The sequence below is a fragment of the Chenopodium quinoa genome, unplaced genomic scaffold (assembly GCF_001683475.1).
Source record: "Chenopodium quinoa cultivar QQ74 unplaced genomic scaffold, ASM168347v1, whole genome shotgun sequence".
Taxonomy (NCBI): Eukaryota; Viridiplantae; Streptophyta; class Magnoliopsida; order Caryophyllales; family Amaranthaceae; genus Chenopodium; species Chenopodium quinoa.
This window is the reverse complement of record NW_018744128.1, coordinates 1825897-1837346: the sequence shown is the minus strand read 5'-3', so window position 1 is coordinate 1837346 and position 11450 is coordinate 1825897. Positions and strand designations below refer to the sequence as shown.

General features: G+C 38.0%; 2 protein-coding genes across 2 annotated transcripts; one reads left to right on the top strand and one right to left on the bottom strand.

Moving 5' to 3' along the window:
- The first annotated feature begins 461 nt into the window (after positions 1 to 461).
- Positions 462 to 2435, top strand: LOC110692793 (UBP1-associated protein 2C-like). The gene is made up of 2 exons (XM_021869868.1): positions 462 to 1791; positions 2003 to 2435. Exon 1 carries the CDS (start codon positions 603 to 605, stop codon positions 1788 to 1790), a length of 1188 nt encoding a protein of 395 aa, XP_021725560.1. The 5' UTR covers positions 462 to 602; the 3' UTR covers position 1791; positions 2003 to 2435.
- Positions 2436 to 6331: 3896 nt separating this feature from the next.
- LOC110692791 lies at positions 6332 to 11291 on the bottom strand. Its single transcript, XM_021869867.1, has 5 exons — positions 10731 to 11291; positions 9913 to 9974; positions 7565 to 9814; positions 7352 to 7442; positions 6332 to 6997 (listed from the first exon to the last, which is right to left on the bottom strand). The coding sequence occupies exons 1-5, from the start codon at positions 10813 to 10815 to the stop codon at positions 6390 to 6392; spliced, it is 3096 nt and encodes a 1031-aa protein (XP_021725559.1). The 5' UTR covers positions 10816 to 11291; the 3' UTR covers positions 6332 to 6389.
- Positions 11292 to 11450: the final 159 nt, after the last annotated feature.

Genomic DNA, 11450 nt, shown 5'->3' with positions numbered 1-11450 from the left:
CATAAGAGCCACCATTGCCAAAATCTCCATCATCAATGTTGTCGCAACCATCATTGCCAAGCTTACTCATTAAACCCTTGGAGTGAAATTGAAACAATTCACCATTTTTCCGTCGAAATAAGTGATAGTAACAAAGGAGAGAGAAAATAGGTTGGCTTGGGAAAGGGAGGAACCAAAAAGTTAAAACCTATCTTTAAACTGCACGTGTGGTGATCATCAATCAGATTCTTGTTCGAAATTATTATAGCCTAGGATTTAAGAAAGTGGACCTAAGATATAATAAGTACTCGAATACCATTTAAACAAAACCATCTTTTATATTTTTGGAATTTCATACATATATATGAAGTGATTAATTAAATTAAATTTAACATTAAAAAAAAACATGATTAAACTTACCAAAAATAAAAATCATGATTAAACTTACCAAAATAATAATATTGGGTTAGGTAACCTAGGTTAGCCAAAAAAAGGTCTACTGAGTTTCCACCACCATTTATACTTGTATCGTCTCCCCAATTTCTTCAATCGTTTCTTCCTAAACCCCCAATTTTCTCTCTCCTCCGCCATTGTTAGGTTTTTTTATTCTTTCATCTTCTTCAATGGATGCTACAAAGAAACGCAAAGCCGACGAAAATGGCAATTCCTTCGTTTCCGACGCAACCCCAGATTCACAACCACCATCTCAAACCCAAACCCTAATTCCTGAAGATGCTCGCAAACTCATCGAACCTTTTACTGCCGACCAACTTCGCTCTCTCCTCCAAGACGCCGTCGTTCGCCACCCTGACGTCCTCTTTGCCGCGCGCACGCTCGCTGATTCCGACGTTTCTCGGCGGAAGCTCTTTGTTCGAGGTCTGGGTCCGAGTACAACAACTGAATCTCTCAAATCGTTGTTTACATCTTACGGAGAACTCGATGAAGCTGTTGTAATCTCTGATAAGACTACTGGGAAGTCGAAAGGTTATGGCTTTGTGACGTTTAAGCATGTTGATGGTGCGCTCTTGGCTTTGCGGCAGCCGAACAAGAAGATTGATGGGCGTATGACGGTGACGCATTTGGCTTCTGCGGGACGAGGGCCGAATAGCGAGGATCAAGCGACGAGGAAGATTTATGTGGGGAATGTGCCGTATGAGATTTCGGCGGAGAGGTTGCTTGATTACTTTGCTGCGTTTGGGGAGATTGAGGAGGGTCCTTTAGGGTTTGATAAACAAGGTGGGAAAGCAAGGGGGTTCGCCTTTTTCGTGTATAAGACCGAGGAAGGTGCGAGGATGTCGTTGATGGAGCCGATGAAGATGATTGATGGGCACCAAGTTATGTGTAAATTGGCTGAAGATGGAAAGAAAGGGAAATTAGGTGGGCCGAATCCTGTTATGCCTGGGGAGATGGGTGGTGGTGATAGGATGCCGGGTTCGATGAATCCACCGGTTGGCGGTCCGATGGGAGGGTATGGGAATTACGGGCTCGGTCCTAATTCAGGCCCCGGAATGGGAATGGGGGCAGCTCATGGTCCTGGTGGCGGCGGTGGTGGTTATAATTCTTCTGTTGGAGGGCCTTATGGGTTGCAATCACAGTATCCAGGTTCTGGAGAGTATCCGTCTTATCGGATGCCACCACCACAGAGCTCTATGGGAGTGCCACCCCCTTATCAAGAGGGTGGCGGTGGTTACGGGCTTCCTTCGTCTGGTGGCGGTGGGTATATGAGCCAGAACCACCCTCCTTCACAGGGTCCTCCTCAAGGCCCCCCTCCTGGTGGGATGTATCAGAGAATGCCACCCTCTTATTATTGAGGTAGTATTTACTTATTATTAACTGATAGAATTCATGCTAGGTTGATTACTTGTGCTTTCCTGTGTTTTTTGCTTACATGTGATAATATGCTTAGTTGAATGCTAGGTGTTTATTGATTGGTTATTAGCTTATTCTTCTTTAAACTATTACTTATATATGGTTGATTATTCTTGAATGTTGAATTAAGTTGGCAATGTGATGTTTGGTTCAGGTGTTTGAGAGCTCCTTGGGCGCAAATTGCTTAAATGGTTTTGGTGATTTCGTGATTGCTGACAAATGAATGTGTCGTTTGCTTGAATGGACTGCTGCCCATGTCTTGCTGCTACATGTGTAGATTTTTAGCTGCGAAAGTGGTAGTTATTTGTGGCTATGTTCTGCAAGATAGATTGTTACTCCTTTTATTTAAGTTCTTTAGAAGGCACTCATTTTTTTTTTCAAGGTTTTATAGGATGTAGGATTATATGGATTTGGCTTGCCATATGTGCTTTGTATTCTCTATTGGTTAACTTAAGCAGAGTCATATGCTACTATTTTCAATATGTAATCTTTTACTTCATATTCCAGTTAGGTTTGGTTTGGTAGTGATTACAGTAATATTGATCCTGCTACTGGGTTTATGCTATTTGTGTCGATATTCTACTTTCTTTTCTTCTCAGTTGTCAACTAGCTGTCTTATGTTTTATTGTATGTATGATATACCCTCTTGAAGATTGACAATCTATGCTGATTAGTTGATGATTCTTTGTGTGAAGGTTTTTTTTTTCTTACGGTTTTCCATGATTTTAATACCCATGTTTCTGAAAGGGAAGGAGGTGGGGGTTTGGGAGGTTGCTGTCAGTTCTAGATTTAAATTTTGTTTCCTGCTCTTTTAAGAAAATCATTACCTTTTTAAATATTTCTGCATGCTTTTTATAAGGTAACTGTTTGGAAAACTACCGTATAGAAACGGTCTTTGTGAGAACTAGTAGTGTAATAAATGATGTGCTAAACTACCTAATTAAGCATAAAGTGTTGTAAAAAGGTACTTTTTGCCGGAATTTGGGAGTTTGACTATTTTCGTCATTAATTTTTTGCTTGTCTTCCCCCCCTTCCCCCTTTTCCTTTTTCTCCGATCATGGTCTCAAAGACATTCTCAAAAATCTCTAATACACCAAAGCAGTGAAATTTCAATTTGGGAGTTGATGATTAGTATTTGTTGTCACAGTAGAGGTGCTAAGTTGTCACCTTCTGTTCTCACTCTCCCTCCTTCATATAATGCCAAATTCTTCTCCTTAATATCTCCAAAACCATCCCTTAGCTTCTCTCTCTCTCCTCAGCTAAATCCATGCTAAAAAGCAAAACCTTTTTAAGCCTCGTCTATGGCAGAGTCCAGAAGTTGGAATTCCTATAACTCATCTATAGCAAATGAGTAATATTCTTAAAAGGGTTTGCAAACCAATTAGTTTGAAGCAAAACCCACTGTCCATTTCAGTTGGTGAAATATTATATAAACTTTAAGGGAGAGAAATTTGGATTTATTGGGTAGTTAGTGGAGGGATGAGAAAAACATGAGGCATAGGGCTTTGAGAAGAGAGATGAAGAAATTTGAGGAAGATGGTAATTTTGGGTGCAATGGAGGGTAAAAGGAAGAAAATATAGGGAAATAAAAAGAGTCCACGAAGGCAAACAGTTAAATCCGGTAAATGTACTTTTTTTCAACTTTCAATGCTTTATAAAGTAAATTATTACAACATTTTTATACAAGGTATTTTTTTTGCAAGCGTAGTTTACAAGATTTTTTTTTCCAAACTATCTCTTCTTTCTTTATAAAAAACGTTGTAAGTTCCTTTTCAAATATTACTGCATGCTTTTTACAACTATATACATGCTGACTTAGGTGTCAGCACTAATATTTGAAAAATAATAATTGATTTTCTAGTTTTCAGCTGCAAATACTTTTACTATGCAACTATTTTAAATGTATTGAATAAAGATGTGAGTTGCGTATATTGGTAATCTGTGAGAGAGACGTGGAGTTGATTATTGGTTACTGTTGAAATGTGAATCTTCTATTCTATTTACTGATGATTTTAATAGTTTATGTTATGCCTTGTTCTGTGCATAAAGAGCATTGTTTCCTTGATGACTGGTATATTTGTTTTCGTTTCTATCAAGACGGTGAAACAGAGAAGAGGGTGTTTTGCCTAGTATGTATTTTGTGGTTTAATTTGGCCTACAACATTGTATTTGGCATTACTTGAACGACAGAAGCAGTGAATTTGAGATGCAGGATAATATGTTTTGAGAGGGTGCAGCATATAAATTTGAACACACAAATTTTGAGCACATAGCAAACCAGTAATTCCTAGCTTTTAATATGATTTTCTAAAAGGATGTAGTTTTGTTTGTATGATTCTCCTATTGTAGTTAGCTTTTTTCTTTGAGGGAATCCTTGTAGCTTAATTTTGTTAGAATTGGGTATTACTTTATAGGTTTGGATAGACAGTGAAATGTAGGGTTGCTTACCTGCTTAATATTCCTGTGATATTGTTTATTTTTGTGACCTTAATTTGGTTTTATATCCAATTGCTCATAAGATGCAACAAGTTAACATTGCGAAAATGAAATTGCTTACAGCATATGACTTTAATAACATTAGTAGGAGCCTTTAGGAACTTCCTTAATGGTATGGTATGACCCTGATGGTTTCGGGGTGGGGGAAAAGAATGCCTGCAAGGTGTCGTTTTGGAATGACTTGTGTTTTGGGAGACTTAGATTTGGGATAAACCTTTGTAAGTTCAAAGCTATATGACCAGCTTCCTCAATTGAGGAAATCTAAGTCCAGGAGGCATGACATATTAACTTGTGATGAGTAAATGAAGAATAAAATGATGCCTTGTGAGTTTTTGATTATCTACGGATCGATGACCCCTATTTAATCTGAGTCTAGCCTGGTAAAGTTTTGAATTGTCATAATTGCTTATAAGCAGCCCTTCTGCCTTAGATTGCTCCAATAACTCAATAATATATGAGAGTGCATTAATACACTTTGTTTTCTGTACAAATTTGTAGTACATTATATTATGCTTTGTGGGCCTTGTCTAATTGTCCTAAGCTGTCTATCTGTTTGGTTTCAAAACCCAACTAACGTACTGGTGCTCAAATACTCCGTACTAGGAGTGAGTGTCCAGTACTTTGTTTGTCTCTCTTTTTTTCTTTCTCCTTTTTTGTTTTTTTTTTGTTTTTGTTTTTTTTTGTTGTAAATGTGCAGCTTTGCTCAAACCTCCCCTAATAGGTGCTCAAGAAAAGACTTGGAGAGTTGTACCCATTTAGGCCATTTTGATATATTTTATTTTTTTCTTTTACACTCTTATGTATAAAACATTTTTGCGATTTTGTTAACCTAACTTTTAATCCTCTGTATAACATTTACACTCTTGTTATATAATATGAAGTAGCACATTTGTATTATTATCTCTTGCAATGTCAACTTGATCATGTCGCCAGACTAAGTACAGGTTACATGCATGGGGCTGCCAGACTTTATTGTGCTCCGGCTGGCCATAAAGTCCGGCAGCCCCAGCATCTAGATTACTAGTAATGTGGGAATCCTTGTCTAAATAGCAGAATTTGCCTTTTCAATTGCTCAGCGATCACTGATCAGGAATTCAAGATAAATATGAGCACATTGTTGTGTGTTTCAATGAGATCATTATTTGCAAAGAAAAGAAAAAGTTTGTGAATTGTGTGATGTTCATCTTGCTGGAAATTTAGGTTACTCTGTGCATGACTTGTACAGTCAGGGGGTGTTGTGGAGGGTTGGGAAAACGAATTTCAGTATGTTATAGTGTAAATCCTTGTACTTTAACTTGTTGATTTCTCTCATTTATATTGAGAAATTTTGTGAATATAGATCAAGTCCTCTAATAAACGCGGTTGTAGAATTTTGTGCTCCAAACATGCATTTGAAACTTCGTAAATAAATGGAACTAACCAGAAAACAGGCGAGGGTCCGAGGGACAGGCATGGGCCTTCCTAATTTCCATCCATTTATAAAGAGCAGGGAAATTTGACAATCGACCTAAATAGTAAATACCATTGTTTTTCTTCCCGACTATAACCCTAGCAATGAAACACAGGCAAACAGCTATGTTCGCGGCCACCTTAAACTTCTCTCTCGTGTCTGAGTTTTACTTATTACAATCCTGTTATTAACAATGGCTACCCTGGAATCCTCTCCACCGCCTGCCAAGTTGCCAACTCAGCTTGGAAGGTTGAACTGCATATCTGAGAATACTCGTAAATTTTAATTTTAGAAGGCATGTGAGAGCTCCTTTGGACGTAAATTGCTTGAATGGATATGCTGATTTTGTGATTGTTTATAAATGGCTTTTATATCATTAAAATTGCTTTTCTTCACAGTTTTTTTGATAAATAAAGCTTGATAGGTTATATGATGAACATTTAAAATGTAAGGTTGAAAAGCCTTCCTAATCTCAGCAACAACTTAAAATCAGAATGTGTATTTCTGAAGAGAAAATCTTATGAATAGCTTCCAAAAACCGCAAAAAAGCAGACTTTTCTATACATGTGGAGTCATTAGATGCTTTACAATCAAATTATAAGCAGTCATTTGCTAACTCATCCACGAGTTCATCAAGCATTAGCTGCTCTATAATACCTATAGCCTCATCCATTTTAGCACATTGAAATTTCGACTCATTCCAGCCAATGTCCCACATACAGTTCAAATCAGGATGCCTGTTGTAAATATCAGTCTCCAGCAGTTTAAGAATACAGTTCGCGTAATCATCATATTCATCCCTTCCATTTCTTCCATAATATCTCAGAGCCTCAAAGTCTTTGTGCAGTTGCTTCACCAAATCATCCAGAGACCTGAAATTTGCACCGGTCCTAAAGATTTTGGTGCTAGCATAAAAGAAATTTTCTTGCCTTCCTTTTCTCTTCAGCAATTCATAGCCACAGTCTAGTATGATCTTGCTATCTTTCTCTTCGCAAATTTGATCACTCGCGTAATTAAGAATGCTGATAGGAATGTTAAGCTTGAAGAGGGCTTCTGCAGTATTGAGAATAAGGTGGCTCTTTATGAGATTCTGCTTCAAGAACAGCTCATCTTCTGTGAGTGGCTCTTGTTTTACCATCTTTACAGGCTTCTGCTGCTTTTGTTGTTGATTGCAAGAGTTATTATTGCAATCCTCTTGGCCATCTGCAGCAGTATGCGAAGGATTAGTATCTATTTCTTTTTAGTTAAAACATATAGATCAATGTCGAAAATCTGTTTTTCTTGATCAGATAGTAAAACGATAATAGTTGATGAGTTATAGGATATTTGATAAGCTTTTTTGCTCTTGTAATTGTGGTTTAAATGTATGTAAGAATCAAAAGGAAAAAAAAAATCCAAAAAAAATAAAAGGATAGGAATGGATAGATTTGGTTGGATCAGAAACTTGCAGAGGATACACATCCTCTAGTCACTGGTGGTGTATTCTTTTCTTGGGGAATTAGAGTCTATTTTTAAAAGATTACTCTTACAAGTTTTAGGCATATAATAATTGCTTACCCTTTTCTGTTATTTGATGCATGATTTCTGCTTCATAAGGTACCAGTTTTTCCCTTTGATCTTCAATAACTGTTGATACTATATTCTCATCCTGAAATACGCATGAAAAAGCACATGTTAATTTAATGTCAGAAGCTTGTCATTAAAATTTTATGTGTAAAACTTGAGTATGCTAGTTAGCATAATTGTGAGGTCTATCATGCCTGATCTTACCTTGTCAGCTGGAGTAGTAACTCTCTTCAGCCTATGTGAAGCTTTGTCTCTGATTGTATGATTTTTGGTGATTGTCTGTTCAACATCTACATTTTGTTGAGATTCCTCATATACAGGTGGCTTGCTCGTAACATGATTTCCTGGTATGCTCTCTGCTGATTTTGATATGCTTTCATTTGCCTCTGCTGCTGTCCTTGAAACATTGATCTTGTCAACTTTGTTTTGCTTCAGTCTGTACGGTGGTGTTGGTCTCTGAGACCTTAATGCCCTAGCTGCTGTCCTTGGAGTTGTGACCGTCTTTGTGATATCTTCTTTTGTCTTCACCACAGGCCTAGGCCTAATTTTCGGTGGTCTTATGTCACCTACCACCTTTTTGGGTGAATCATGGGCACACTTTGCATCTATATTTGGTCTAGCACAAACTTCTGTCATGTGTGATTCAGATAACCCATCTGTTGAGGAGCCATTATCATCTGATCTCAAACTCGCTGAGCCTTTTCTTTTATCTTCTGAGCTCATGAAGTTGCCATCTCTGACTGGATTTTCTTTTTGCCTGCTGCTCAATAATGCTGTTTTTGAATCTGCCAAACCAATATCTTCTGCGTTTTTCTTTCCAGCATTTGGTTGCTTGATGTGCAGCTGTTTCTGCATATGCTTCGATTCTCTTCCTATAGTTCTCGAGTTTTGCAAATTTTCTACATTGCCTTCCTTTTTTCTTTCCCTCTGCTGGCTTCTGCTGTCTGCTTTCAGATTCTTTCCTTGAGGCTCATATGACATATTGAGGATATCTCGGTTCTGCTTTTGTTGAGGAATTAGGGGCTTACTTGCTGCTGTCTTTGGTGTTTCACGAGCATTTGAGTTATCAGGTGTATAGGACTTCATTGTTTCTGCCACGATCAAACTTCTATTTTCTGGCGCTACCATTCTTTGTAATGTTTCCATGGCATATGCGACTTCTTGTCGCCTTTGTTTAATGCTTCTGACTTTTACCTCCTTTCTGACGTCTTTTTGGCTCTCCCCATCTTGGTTCAAGTGAATAGTTTTACTTTGCAGTTCGTTTATTTTGAAGATAGCTGCTTTTGACTCTTTTATGTAGTCTTTGATTCCCTCTCCTTCTTCCTCATTCCATCTTGGTTTCACCGGAGCAGTTGTCATTCTATGACTATTGGTTGATCTGTATGTTTCTTCTTGCAGCTCTATTTTATGAGTTGTCAGTATTGTTATTTTGTTGCTGTGCACTTTGTTCTGGTTAACTAGGATTTTGGCATTTTTAGTGTACTCTGTGTTTAAGCCAGCACTTTTGGAGCTTCTTTCAGCAGTATGAACCGGAACCAGCTCCCTTGATCCTTGGTGGGAAATTGGACTGTCTGTGGCAACCTTGTTCTGTGGAAGATCCTCAAGTCCCATTAACTTTGCAACAACATTAGGAAGTCTAGCTGCATTGTGTTTCGGTTTTGAGGAATTTGCTAGCTGTGATGTTTGGATTTCTGGACTACAGCTAGCAGAACGCCTATGAGTGCCTTTGGGGGTCATGGATGTGTTCCTCTCAGGGTTAGAATTTGGATCCTCTCGGTATGGAAGAGCTAAAAGATTTTTCTGCAAATCTGTCTTTACACTTGCTTTAGAGTTCTTAGTAGGCTTGTCAAATGAGAACACTGGCCGCTCCACCTGCTTTTGTTTCTCTGAGCTGACAGTGCTGTCATCCTCACTATCTCCATCTTCATCAAGCAATTTAAGGCGGCTTTTCCTTTTTTGGCTCATCGTGTTTTCTGACGCTTCCTGCAAGCTCACAAGCATTCTGAGAGATTGTTCCAACTCCATTGCTCCTTTCCAAAGATCTTTCCCAATATCTATGGAGCCTTCATCTATGTTGATGCCACTAGAGCAGGCTCTAAGTATTTGATTCAATTTTCGGGCTCCCTTTGCTATCTCATCAATGTGGAGATTTTTAAGGGTTGGAAATTGGTTCGCTGATTGCCATTGGATGTCTAGACTTTGTTGCATTGATCTCCTTCCTATTTGCTGCAACAAATCCATCATTGCACCGGTGCTTGCAATGTCTAATCTTTTGAGTTTCCCTCTGTTGTCAAAAGCATAGGATAGAGCCATAGATAGGTCGGCCACTTGTCCTGAGTGTTGGGCCTGTTGGCCTCCAGTATAAGGGACCATCTGATTCGCATTTTGTATAGTTCCATGAGATTTCTGGCTATTAGTGCTACTTCTGTACCTGCTTCCAATCTTCGGACCAACCTGCAGTAAATAAATTGTTTTGGTTTCTACTGGTACTTTTTATACAATTGTTTGAAGCTGCATACAGAGTATTTAGGTGTACTAGTAGAAACACTTACTGTCTCGAGTGTCTTTGTTCCCCTGGATCCTTTTAAGTTCTGCCTCGAGTTCCCGTACATATCTGTTCACTCCGAATCAACAAAGCATCAACCATATTTTATTAAAAGGTTCTTCAGTCTGGTGTCAGAACTGTTTGGTCTAGTTGCTTAGAACAAGTGACTATATGCCTGATTATTTTTGTTTTATAGGCCGCTTATAGCACTCCTAACTCCTAAGCCATTTTATTTTGTATATATACAAGTATATACTAGTCATTGGTTGGTGCAATGGCTGATTTAATTGCTATGTTTCATGCTATATCATACGAAAATCCATTTTCATGGTTTGGACAGTAGCTATAACCTATAAGTGCATGCTGAATATCTTAAATTTTGTTATCACATGCCTTGATTTTGTTTTTGCTTTTAAATGTGAAACATACTGTCTACAATCTTTAATTTCTGGTTCATGAACTTACTCTTGACAGATTGTTGGAAGCTGAAAGGTGATTTATTGGAATCGGACAGCTTATGGTTTCTTATCGACGCAGAATGAATCACAATTACAAAGTTAATTACAAAGTTGGCAAGGTATTTCTGTACATGCTTGTGACATACAACAGATTAACATGAAAATTAAGGTAGGTTTCTAGACTTCTAGTTTAATTAATATGATGTCAGATACTGATATAGTGATACACATTAGGAAATGCTATTTTCCATGTACGTATAAAATTATGACAAAAACCGATTTAGTATTCACACAGCCAGCATAAGATGCAGCAGCTTAAAGATGTACACTGTTGTTGCAACAACTGCATGAACAAAGCTAAATTTACCTGAGTTCTGAGCAGTGGCCATACGCTGCTTCCTAAGCCGCAGGTCATGCAGCAGTTTCTGTGCGAAATCTGGTTTTGTTGCCATCCTATCCGTGTGAACCGAGTTTAGTGATGAGGAGTTCCTCCTATATTTTGGTCTGAGATTGAACAAAGGAGTTTTCTGTATTCAGAGTTAGGCTTTTATGTACAAAGAGTTGCAGAGTGTGTATTATATGGTTGAAATGGTATTTTCATTGTTGGGTAAGGTGGGAAGGTTATGTCAGATGAGACACAACACACAATTGAGAATTGCCTTTTTAATGGCGTGTAATTAAATTGACGTTCACATCATTCTATTACTGAGATTTCTTTCTCTTTCTTTGCTGGACTTGCATTGCAATTCAAGCAATGTCTCAGGTTCTGTGTGGGCTTCTGCTATAAGCAATTGATTAAGTAGGTTGTGGTGCTCTTTCATTCTCTTTGATTTTGGTGTGGGCGGGCGAGTGGGCGGGCACTCGGGCAGGCAGATTAGTTGTTGAATTATGGATCGATTTATGATAGTAGGTGTTAATAATACAAAAATGTCTACTAAGGCATTTGTATTATGTTTTCCTACCTCTTATAATTATGAACATGTAACGATTTTTCAAAAGCACCGTTATGATATTAATGTGTACTTTATGTTCGTTTATTATGTCACTTAATTAAGGCATATTTAAAAATTTTAAATGATGGTACAAT

Excerpts from the sequence above, each read along its gene's own strand:
- LOC110692793 (XM_021869868.1), top strand. The coding sequence starts at position 603 with ATGGATGCTACAAAGAAACGCAAAGCCGACGAAAATGGCAATTCCTTC.
- LOC110692791 (XM_021869867.1), bottom strand. The coding sequence starts at position 10,815 with ATGGCAACAAAACCAGATTTCGCACAGAAACTGCTGCATGACCTGCGG. Across the intron at positions 9,975-10,730 it reads GGCCACTGCTCAGAACTCAG|ATATGTACGGGAACTCGAGG; the intron begins GTAAATTTAGCT and ends CGGAGTGAACAG. Across the intron at positions 7,443-7,564 it reads TTACTACTCCAGCTGACAAG|GATGAGAATATAGTATCAAC; the intron begins GTAAGATCAGGC and ends TGCGTATTTCAG.